Source organism: Suricata suricatta, chromosome 10, assembly GCF_006229205.1.
Source record: "Suricata suricatta isolate VVHF042 chromosome 10, meerkat_22Aug2017_6uvM2_HiC, whole genome shotgun sequence".
Classification (NCBI taxonomy): domain Eukaryota; kingdom Metazoa; phylum Chordata; class Mammalia; order Carnivora; family Herpestidae; genus Suricata; species Suricata suricatta.
This window is the reverse complement of record NC_043709.1, coordinates 14717664-14730206: the sequence shown is the minus strand read 5'-3', so window position 1 is coordinate 14730206 and position 12543 is coordinate 14717664. Positions and strand designations below refer to the sequence as shown.

General features: G+C 33.7%; 1 protein-coding gene across 1 annotated transcript in view; it reads right to left on the bottom strand.

The window, feature by feature from the left end:
* The window catches only part of CRY1 (cryptochrome circadian regulator 1), a 98537-nt gene that overhangs the window by 27622 nt on the left and 58372 nt on the right, over nucleotides 1–12543 (bottom strand). The window contains exon 2 of the mRNA XM_029955232.1: nucleotides 6265–6373. Coding sequence (XP_029811092.1) covers nucleotides 6265–6373 — 109 coding nt within the window. The remainder of the gene's footprint in view (nucleotides 1–6264; nucleotides 6374–12543) is intronic.

Below are 12543 nucleotides of genomic sequence, written 5' to 3'. Positions count from 1 at the left end.
TCCCTAGGAAGTGTGTCTTGGGCTTTTCCCTTATTATTTTCTTTACTTTTTTTTTCTCTTCTTTTTTTGGTGGTTATGTTTAAATGAAGTTGCTTTTACAACACCAAAGAATTAATCATCCATTTCCTATATAAAAGGTAGCTACTTTTTTGCATGGACCTCAAGTATATTATAGTATAGAGGTGGAATTTAAGGAAAGGTATTAAGCAGGCTGTGTTTTAGCTTATGGGCAAATAATGAATTGTATCATGTATCTTGAATGTATCATAGATAAGCTGCTATATAACAACTGCCACTTCAGACAGCTGTGAAATTAGGTGATTAACTAGCTGTTACTTAACTTTCTAATTTCTATATAAGTCTAATTACATGAAATAGAAGTTGGGGTTTTGATTTATTACTTTGCTTTTCTGTTTGGAGTGTCATTGTAACTACTGTATTGTAAATGATGGAAAATAATTGCATATGTTAAAAAAAATAAATTGTGTTATATTTTTAAAAAAAGGTTTGATTGGCCATATGGTATTCACTATCCAAAGTGGTCCTTGAACTACACTGTTATAAAAAAATAAATTTAAAGAAATGGTGAGATTAAAAAAAGAAAGAAAAGAAATAGAAGCTTTTGCACAGCAAAGGACACCAATGAAACAAAAAGGCAACCCACTGAATGGAAGAAGATATTTGCAAATGATATATTAATCTGGTAAGTCATTAAATACAAAATATATAAAGAACTTATACAACTCAATGCCCAAATGCCACCAAAATCTGATTAGATCAAAACAATTTTCATTAATTCTATTTATTATCATTTAATTATAGTATATAAATTATAATAAATTTAATTTTAAAATTCATGTTTACATGTGATTAAAGTTAATTTATTATAAATTATAATAATTTAATTAAATAATTCAGGTCAATGGACCTGAATAGACATTTTTCCAAAGAAGACCTACAGATGGCCAACATATAAGATATATGAGGGGTTTAAAGGTACAAACTTCTAGTTACAAAATAAGTCATGGAGATGACAAGCACAGCACAGGGAATATGGTCAATAATATTTTAATAACATTGTATGGTGACAGATGGTGGCTACATTTCTGATAAGCACTGAGTAATATCTAGAACTGTTAAGTCAATATGCTTGTACATCTAAAACTAATATAACATTGTATCTCAATTATACCTCAATAATAAAGGAAAAAGAAAAAAAAAAGATGTAAGTGAAATCATGTTACTCATCTACTCAAAAGTCTCCATGGCATCCCTTTTCACTCTGAGTAACAGCCAAACTCCTAAACATGGCCCATAAAGAAAGCCCTGTGATCTAGCTCCTTGAAACCTCTCTGACCTTCTTTCCTTTTCACTCACTTGTGGGTTTCTAGTATGCTGGCCTTCCTGCTGTTCCTACAACAAGTCCTGGCATGCTTCCACACCAGGGCCTTTGTAACTGCTGTTCCCTCTGCCTGTCCATTATTTCCCCAAATCAATCAAATAATGGATTCTCAAGGCTGTCCGTTAACTAGGCAGTGGTTCTGTTGGTCTCACCTGGGCTCACTCATGAGCTTGCAATCAACTTGGTGGGGCTAGAGGATCTGGGATAATTTCTCATACATCTCAGATGTTGGAGCTGACTCATTATTAGGCCCTCTATCTCTATATGGTCTCCCATAATTTGATATTCTAGACCATATTCCCAGCATGATACAAGGAGCATTCTAAAAGGGCAAAGTAGAAGCTTCAAGGTTGCTTGAGGCTTAGGATTTGGAATTCAATGTCTCGCTTGGCAACTGGAAAAAATAAGTTACATGGCCAACCCAGATTTAAGGGAGTGGGAAAATAAACTCTACCTTTTGACAGAAGAAGGTGCAAAATGTTGTGGATTGACAGTATCACATCCAGATACTTGCATGGCTTAGTCCCTTCACATGGTTTGCTCATATGTACTCTTACAAGTGAAGCCTTCCATGATTTCATATAATTACCCTTCCCTCATCTTGGCACTTAATATCCCACACTGTATTTTAGCACCTATCAATACCTGACATTACATATTTACTTGTTTATTATCTGCTCCTTCCCACTATCATATAAGCTCTGTCAAGGTAGAAACATCTGTTTGGTCATTACTATATCTTCATCATCTTGAACTCTCTCTGCCTTGTAACAGCAAACAGTATCTATTGAATGCTCTTATTCAAATGAGTATGTATCATAAAATAATAATCCAAAATAACTCAGAAAGCATAAATTTTACGTATGTGAAATGTTAGTGGCTTTAGATGTTCTTTGATTTATTCTATGATTTTGGACAAAACATTTTGTTATGCTTCAATGAATCCACCTATACAGACTTTAACCACATGTTCCTGTTTCTGGGATATAACGAGAATGTTTCAAACCAACTCTTTAAATTCTTCGTTCAAAGTTTCTGCTGGGCCTAGAGTGTACAAGGTCTTGGTAACTTACCATTGTGGTACCAAATGTGGAAGATGCAAGTTTTAACTACATAATAATAACTGACACAAGATTCATATGATTAATAGTGTTATCCAAGTTTTGCTTATGTTAGTGTGTAAGTTTCTTTATCATTTCTTCAGAACATGAAAAATGAAGTTAACAAAAAGCCCTATATTATATTAAGTCAGAATTTAACTGGAAAAATTTTTAAGTAGAAAGCACATTAGAAAAAAACAATAGTTTATCACACATATATGTGTGTAATACATGTGTATAAAAATTCCCTGACCTCATCCCTAAATCCACTCACTATAAATAGAATGACTGCTATAGAGAGAAGACACACTGCAGACACCAGTACTGGAGCCACTGTCACCAACCCAATCCACTTAGGCACTGTTAGCAAGTCTAAAACAGTTTTACCTCCCATGTGGGAAATAGGATTACTTACCTATTAAAAATTCTATTTTTTGTACTAGAGCAATAAAACCAGAGACAATAATGTAAATACTCAGCTGGTTATGGACAAAAGAGTGTTTTCCCTCAGAGAAACAGGGCGTGAGGGTGGGGAGTGGGAAGGAAACCTGCTTTTTACTGCCTAAACCTTTTAGGCTTTTTTCTTTCTTTCCTTTCTTTCTTTCTTTCTTTCTTTCTTTTTAACACATGCATGTAGTGCCTCTAAAAAAAAGTAAAAATAAAAACATCAATGCAATAAAAAAGGAATTAATTCCCTCCTTGGCTCTAGACATAGTGTATAATCTGACGTTTCCATAAGCGGTATTTTATACAGACTACTCTATGTAGCCCAAGGAACAACCTGCATAAAACAGTAAGCATTCTCTGCGTGTGTGTTCATGTATCTGTACTTTATGGCCCATGCAGAAACCACTGCTTCTCTGCCAAAGTGACAAAGATGGGGACAGCATCTAAATGCAGAAGATGGTTTGATCCAACAGTGTTATTTTAAGTAGAAGAAAGCTCAAAACAAAGAACACAAAAGCCTTGCTTGCTTAAAAGAAGTTTTTTTTTAATCAAATAATAAATAATTTTTGTTTTACTTTTTGTTTCTATTTTTTATCTTAACTCCAAAATAGTAACATACAGTGGTATATTAGTTTCAGGGGTACAGTACAGTGGTTCAACAATTCTACACATCACCCAGTGTTCATCACAAGTGCACTCCTTAATCCCCATCACCCTCCCATCCCCCCATCTCTGTCTCCTCTGGTAACTATCAGTTTGTTCCATACAGGTAAGAGTCTGTTTCTTGATCTGTCTCTCTCTCTTTCCTTTTTTCCCCCCTTGGCTTATTTGTTTCTTAAGTTCCATATGAGTGACATCATATGGTTATTTGCCTTTTTCTGACTTATTTCGCTTAGCATTATACTCTCTGACTCCATTCATTTGTTGGAAATGGCAAGGTTTCATTCTTTTTTATGGCTAAATAATATTTTTATGGCTTAATAACATTCCATTGCGTGCAGACACACACATACACACACAAACACCCCACAACTTCTGAATCTATTCATCTATCAGTGGATACTTGGGTTGCTTCCATAGCTTGGCTAGTGTAAATAATGCTGTTATAAATGTAGAGATGCATGTATCCCTTTGAATAAGCGTTTTTGTATTTGGGGGATAAATACCCAAGTAGTGTAATTGCTGGATCATAGGGTAGTTTCGAGAAACCACCATAAGGTTTTCCACAGTGGCTGCACTAGTTTGCATTCCTACCAACACGGCAAGAGGGTTTCCTTTTCTCTATACCTTTAAATACTTATTAAGTTTAGTTATTTTTGCAAGTAATATTCTCTTAGGATTCGGTTTACTTATACCACATAGACTTAGAGATACACAAATTTTTATACCCATGAGTTGCAGATAAACTTTTCCCATTGTTTCTGATATGCTTTCTACTCACAGCTCTTCCATGGACCTAGGTTAAATCTGACTCCAAGTAGCCGCAGTAGTAAAACATACTTTAATAAAATAAATTTTTACTAGCCAAATCCTAAACATTAAAGGTTTCTTTCATACCAATGAAAAAGACTAGGTAGTGTTGATTTGATTCCCAACTCTGGGGACATTTTCATTCAGGGAAAGGAACTGTTCTCATCTGTATTAGAAATAGGCACATTATTATTAAAACTTTTTATGAATGAAACAGCTACCAAAAAAAGCAGATAAACATTAGGAATCCTAAAGGTATAAATAGAAAGACAAAAAAGAGGTAACCAGAAAACAACTGGTCTGAGCACTTCCATAGCTAGCTATATGACCTTAGTCAACTCATTTAATCTCTCTAGGACTAATGTTTTCATTAGAGGAAAAAAAAAAAAAGGAAAGATTAGGAGATTTAAAATTCTACCAAGTTAAGAAAAACGTCACAAAACTACACTTTTGTATTATTAGTAGCATGTTGTTCATTACAGCCCTTTGACCCAGAAAGTCCTCTTCTAAGAATTATAAAAAATGTACAAGCATATGTACATCTGGACAAGGATGTTCACTGACAGGATTATTTGTATTAGTAAAGGCCTTTGGAAAAAGATTAAATGTTCAGCAGAAAGCCTGTTAAAGAAGTCAGCATACCTACACAATGGAATACTATGAAGTCATTTAAAAGACTGAGGAAGCAATAGGAAACAATCTCCAAAATACATGGCTATGTGAATAAAGCATGGCACAGGTGGTGTAAAATATAGTGTTCTTATCTTGGTTTTAAAAAGTGGGGATGGTAACATACACACAATCACAGACATATATATAGGTATATATATGTATGTGTATATATATATATGTGTGTATGTAGACACATGACTACATTCTTATTAATATAAAAAACACTTCTAATGAATACACAAGAAACTGGTAGTAGTTGTTGCTTCTGGGATGGAAACTAGCAATTTAAGGTAGAAAAAAAGATTTAAATGTTCATTATAAAGCACTTTTTTCACTGATTTTACCATGTGTTAACTTTTATTAAATAAAAGAACCCCCAAATTTTTAAATTTACATCCAAATTAGTTAGCATATAGTGCAACAATGATTTCAGAAGTAATATCCAATGATTCATCCCTTATATATAACATCCAGTGCTCATCCCCCACAAATGTCCTTCTTAATGTCCCTTACCAATTTAGCCCATCCTCCCACTCACAACCCCAACCCTCAGTTTGTTCTCTATATTTAAGAGTCTCTTATGTTTTGTCTCCCTCCCTGTTTTTATATTATTTTTGCCTCCCTTCCCTTATGTTCATGTTTTAAATTCAATATATGAATGGTCATACAGTGTTTGTCTTTCTCTGACTAATTTTGCTTAGCATAACACACTCTAGTTTCACCCAGGTAGTTGCAAACGGCAAGATTTCATTCTTTTTGATTGCCAAGTAATACTCCATTGTGTATATATACATCTTTTTTGTCCATTCATCTGTCGATGAACATCTGGGCTATTTCCATACTTTGGCTATTGTCGACAGTGCTGTTATAAACATTGGGGTGCATGTGCCCCTTCAAAATAGCACACCTGTATCCTTTGGATAAATACCCAGTAGTGCAATTGCAGAGTCATAGAGTAGGTCTATTTTTAATCTTTTAAGGAACCTTCATACTGTTTTCCAGAGTGGCTGTACCAGTTTGCATTCCCACCAGCAGTGCAAAAGAAAGAACCCATAAAATTATTGTTTACAAATACTTACATTTCCTATAGTTTAAATTACCTCAAATATGTTATCAAATATGTATCTTCTCTTACAAAAGATTATTACTCTATGCAAAAATTTTTCAGATTACCTTAAAAAGCCTGGGAAACACATCTGCTGGCTGTCCACGAATCACAAACAAACGAGAATTTAATTTTCGCAGATTGGCATCAAGGTCTTCTAGACACTGAAGCAAAAACCTACAGAGAAAAATATTAAAATTCTTAAACATATATGTGTAGAAGATATAAGGTATTGTAAAATCATGCTATTCTAAAACTTGACATGCCAATAAACCTCGTAATTTTGTTACTTCTTATCATCTTATCACTTCTAATTGATCTGTAAATTACTGTTACCAGAAATCATACTTAAAATTTTTAAGTTACAACATGAGGTTCTCAGGATTTTAATAAAATTCTCAATTAAGTCACTTCCATTAAATAACAGTGATTGAATGTTAGCAAAGTTTAATTTGTAAACATAAAAATTGTACAAATAAAGTAATTAAATGAATTGGTTTTCTTGTTTCACTGATTAAATGAATCCAAGTTCAAATAGACAAGCCACCCTGAAAAATCTAGAACATTTCTCTATTGGAAACAAAATGGATATATCCTATTTAATCACTCTGAGCAAATAATTTATAAATTTGAATATTAGGGAACACTGTAATTATCTAAGAGAGAGAAAACATAATGCCTATTTTCAAGTTTCTTATCTAATTAAAGAAACTGATAATAAATAGATGTTAAATTATGTTGCATAAACTCTGAGTGTAGGGAATGCTAGATTAATTAAAAAAAGAAAAATCCCATGAGGCAGGTGGAGCTATAGATTTTTCTCAATGAAGTAAGTACCAGCAAGGCTTACACATGATAGATATGCTGGGGCAGTAGCAGAAGACTGCTTACTATGCATCTTTTATCGTGAGGAAATGGAGCAGTCTCTAGCAAATTTGAAAGAGATGTTACTCCTGGAAAATTCAACCTCACTGTTTACCTCTTGTTAATTTCTCTAACATTTCACTTAGATTCTATTCCTCACATTAGAACACATCTTATTTCCTCTTTACTCTGCTTCTTTTATGTATTTGATCTTAAGGTTAATATCTGCCTGCCTCTTTCACAAGCCATGTGTTCTCTGAGAATACTGATTGTATCTTACATGTGAGGAACAGGTAATACAAATGAAAAGGCACATTTCAGAAATGTGTTATCCAATAAGGTAGCCTCTAGGCACATATAGCAGTTTAAATTTAAATTACTCAAAATTAAAAATTCAGTTTCTCAGTCACACTTGCCACATTTCAAGGCCGTTCAACAGTCACGTGTGCCTCGTAGCTACCATATTGGACAGCACAAGTGAAGAACACTTCCATTGCTGCAGAAAGGCGCTACTGGATACCACTGTTCTAGGAGGTTGTTCAGATCCTTTTGTTCTCTTTGCCCATTCTGATCCCATCATTTCATCAAGAAAGTTTTGTTAGTTTTGTACAACTATAGTTATTAGTGACATCAGTATAACTAGTCAAGTTTGATACTGCTTTCCATTTAGGAGTCATTTAGGTTTTAGCAGTCTACGGGTGTGGAATGTCACAGTGCTGGACTTACAAGGACTCCCGCCACACCATCTTATGAAGTCTTACAACTGTGGGTAAACATATAGGAAACAAACCATTCTATCTTCACGTTTACATGTCACCTCATCCTTGTTCTGTCTGGGTTTGGAGTCACCTCTCTAACACCAACCCCTATCCCAATCTACCACTACCAATGTAGAAGTACTTTGGGGGAGAAGATTATCGTTGTTATAACAACACAACAGCACCTGAGTTTTGTAAAATTACCCATAACTATGAGTAATTTATCATGTTTGGTGATAAATGTTTATTGGGAACCATCTAATTTTATGTATTTGGTTGTCAAAAGAGTTTTTAGACACTGTAGCAGATTAAAAATCAAGGAAGCTGAATGAAGTAGCAATTTTAAGTTTCCTTAAATTTGAACAGAACAAAACTAAAATGTCCTGGAAGGATACACAACAGAGATAATCCTGATATCTGTTTTGTACTATTAGTTTGAGTATGTAAATGTTTCCATATGATACAAACAGGTAAATGATAGGTGGGAAAAATGGGAAAAGAAAAAAACTGACTAATGCATAAAACAAACAAGTAAGCCTGGATTAATTAATAATTAAGGATTTAAGGGTAACAGTATTTTTTCCTGTCTTGTTAACAGGCTGAATAAGGAATTTTAATGCTTTTCAATAAATACCCTATGAACCAAACATTAAACAGAATGATATGGACTGAAGCAAAGTGTTATTATGGAAAAGCTTTGCAACCAAATAATTATGTTTTAGCACTGTATAAAATGAAGGAATAGAACGAAGGAATAGACATATTTAAGTATGGTATTTCTCTTGCATATTATGATGTTTTTCTTCCACAAATATTATCATTTCCATCACTGTAATTTCACATAAAAATTAGAGAAGTACAGCAGACTCAAATATAGGTACTTTAAAAAAGAATACAGTACCTTTGCACTGTGACTTTTGAAACTATATGCATATTATTTTGATAAAGTAAAATTTACTTTGCATATATTTACTTGTTATATGTACATAAGAAAATAATTGGAAAAATACTTACCAAGCTATTAATAATAGCTACTTTTGAGGAATGGGAATGGAGGGGGAGTGATGATGAGAGAAATATGGTTTTTTTTCTTGACTTCATAAAAGATATAAAATTGGTAACGAGCAATTTTACTCCTTCAGAGTAAAACAGAGAAATACCATGGCTTAATACATAGTGAATGTCTTTTCAAAGCAATAGATCTACTTCTATAGCATCAATTTTGATGGTTTCATAGTATCCCATTACACAGATGTCACATAATTTAACAAGCCTAGCAATAAAGTACTATCCTTTAATCAATCCTGGAAAGTTCCCCATCTGTAAAGTGGGGATAGTAAGAGGACCGATATCAGCATGTGAGAATGAAATTATTTAATATATGTGAAGCTCTCAGAACAGTGCCTGATGCATAGTAAGGGCAGTTATGTAAGTGTTATCTAATATTTTTGGTCCCCTCCTTCCTACCACTTCTGTTCTTGGTATAATAATTCTAGCCCTTGTTATCTCTTGCTGGGATTATTTACTGTGATGCCTGAAAATACATCTTTGTACCAACAATTTTTTCCCACTTTAATCCATTTTATACACTATACCAAATCTTTCTGAGGCACACTTTCCTGTACAAAGGTCTCCAAAAATTCATTCATTCCCTAGAACACATTATTTTGCTTGGCCACTAACTTAGGGTGCCAGATTTATTTCTTATTACTCCTCTTTCCTTTCCACCAAACAAAACTACCCTTTTCCCTACACACCCACTCTCCTGGAATTCGCTCCATGAATTTCCCTCAGCATAGAATACCTTTCCCAATTTCCATCTCTTCAAGTTCATATCCCACTAATCTTTGGTCTTCCAGCTGAAAGTAATTTCTCCATCTCCTAAATTATCAAAGAACAGATGCATTTCATTCTAGAGAAGCTTTCACATTATACTTTATATATCACCCTCTCCTTCTCATGAATTTCAAAGCAGTATCTGTGTCTCACTCCTAACTATGTAGGTTTCTTAATCTATGTTTTGGTTACTACATTTGGCAAACAAATATCATCACATGATCAATACATTCTGTTGAAAAGATTAGAAATGGGATTAAAAAATAATAGTTGTCTTATACAACTATTGAAAAAAATCAGAAACTTTATAAAATCTTGCAGAACTACTAACACATGGTAGATATTCATTAGGGAAAAGTTATCATTATTCTCCCTTGAGGATAATTTATATTTCAAAAAAAAGTAACACATTTCTATATGTAAATACCTGGGCATGACAACAGAGGACAATTAGTTGGATGCCTAAATCTATGTGTAGAATTGTTCTGGGCTCATAACTTTTCCTGAATGTGAGTTGAAACAAAGGTTTGATTAAAACCTTTCCCGAGTGACAAGGCAAATGTGAATGAATAAATATGTAACAGGAGCAAGGGAAATAAAAGCAAAAACAAACTACTGGAACCACATCAAAATAAAAAGCTTCTGCATAGCGAAGGAACCAACCAACAAAACCAAAAGATAACTTACAAAAGATATGTGCAAATAATAAGCCCAATAAAGGGTTAGTATCCAAAATATATAGAGAACTGATACAACTCAACACCCAAAAAACAAATAATCCAATTTAAAAAATGGGCAGAAGACATGAATAGACAGTTCTTCAAGGAAGACATCCAGATGGCCACCAGACATATGAAAAGATGCTCAACATCACTCATCATCAGGGAAATAGAATCAAAACCACAATGACATATCACCTCACACCTGTCAGAATGGCTAAAACCAGAAACACAAGAAACAAGTGTTGACAAGGATGTGGAAAAAAGGGAACCTTCATGCACTGTTAGTGGGAATGCAAACTGGTGCAGCTACTGTGGAAACTAGCATAAGGGTTCCTCAAAAAGTTAAAAATAGAATTACCCTGCAATCCAGTAATTGCACTACTGGGTATTTATCCAGTATGAAAACACTAATTCAAAGGGATACATGCACCCTCATTTATTGCAGCATTATTTACAAAAGCCAAATTATAGAAGCAGCCCAAGTGTCCATTGATAGATAACATTTATATAAAATACATCTCTTTATAATTCCATTACACACACACACACACACACACACACACACACACACACACACACATATAAACTAACTCTAAGTATATAATCCTTCCTTGGTAACACCATAAAACAAAACCTCCAATATCCTAGGTTCAAGTATCAACTCACTGACATGTAAGACTTCTTTTCAGTGCTGACGGGATGATGTTACTTGAAAGGGTGCTATATAAAATCTAACCTTCCATTCTTGACACTTAACTGGGAAGAGTGAGTTCTGTCAGAGTTCAGATTCAGTGTATTCCAGAGAACACACCAATTTCAACTTTTATATATTATAAGTGCATGTGGCTTAGAACAGGCATCCAATATTCAATGGAATAATTCAATATACTACATTAAAAATACACAGGGTACACTTTTAAAAGGAACATATTTTCAGATCTTCTCTAATATGGCATCTAACTATACTCATTTGGAGACTCAGTTAATAATGCTATTAACTACATGCAACAGGTTGGTTTTTTATAGGCCAAACATTAGTAAAATTCATCAATTTCTTTGTATAATTGTATTACCTATATAGAAGTACAGTTCTCCTGTTAATTACATTACTAATTGCATCACTTCAAAATAAATAGAAAAGATGTCAAGTGAGAAAATATACTTCTTTAAATATATTAAAGACTTCTAAAAAAATCTCCAGAGATCACTCCCTTATTGCTATTAGAAAAAAAATTACATGCAGTGAGTTTCCTTATACCATTTCCAACAGATGATTTCAAAATGAATAAACAGAAATAGTTTCTTAAAGTAGGTCATTGCTATAGTAACCAGTGGGCGGTTTGGTACACTCCCCGTCACAATGACCTACTTTCTAGCCTGTGCTAGAACAGCTTTATATAACTAGAATTGCTAGTTCTGTCTATAAAATAATCCAAAAAAGGCAATGATGAGATACAACATAATCCCATGGTTGTTGAAAAGAAGGCATACAAATTAATATGTATCATACCAGAATAAAACCATCTGGTTCTGTACTTTAGTTTATGAAATATATCTTATCATGTGCTCAAAGATGAAAACTACCCTTAGAATATCTAAATCAAAACAATTCATTCCTGATACTAAAGAACTAATTGAGAGAATATAAATTAAGATCAATCTTATCCGTCCTCTGCATGAAAGAGCAGTTAAATCTTTAAAAATTAAAGTTCTAGATACATTAATTATAATAAAGATAACAAGTAGAGTCTTAGTCATTAACCAAAGTCTATGGTGTTTTATTAGAAAAATTTTAAATTATAAACAGCAATTTGTCTCTCTATAAATTGAATAAAGTTTACATGTGTTTTTTTCTGGTTTGTAACAAAATTTTAGCTTTCATCTAACTTAAAGCATTCATCTAACTTAATTATTCAAATTGTCAGAATATTTGTGATACACATTTTCCCTAAAGAGAATAGTGGGGTGTTTTTTTTTTTTACATTTATTTATTATTGAGAGACAGAGAGAGACAGAGACAGAGCATGAATGGGGTAGGGGAAGAGAGAGAAGGAAACACAGGATCCGAAGCAGGCTCCAGGCTCTGGGCAAGCTGTCAGCACAAAGCCCGAAGTGGGACCCGAACCCACGAACCGCGAGATCATGACCTGAGCCGAAGTTGGTCCCT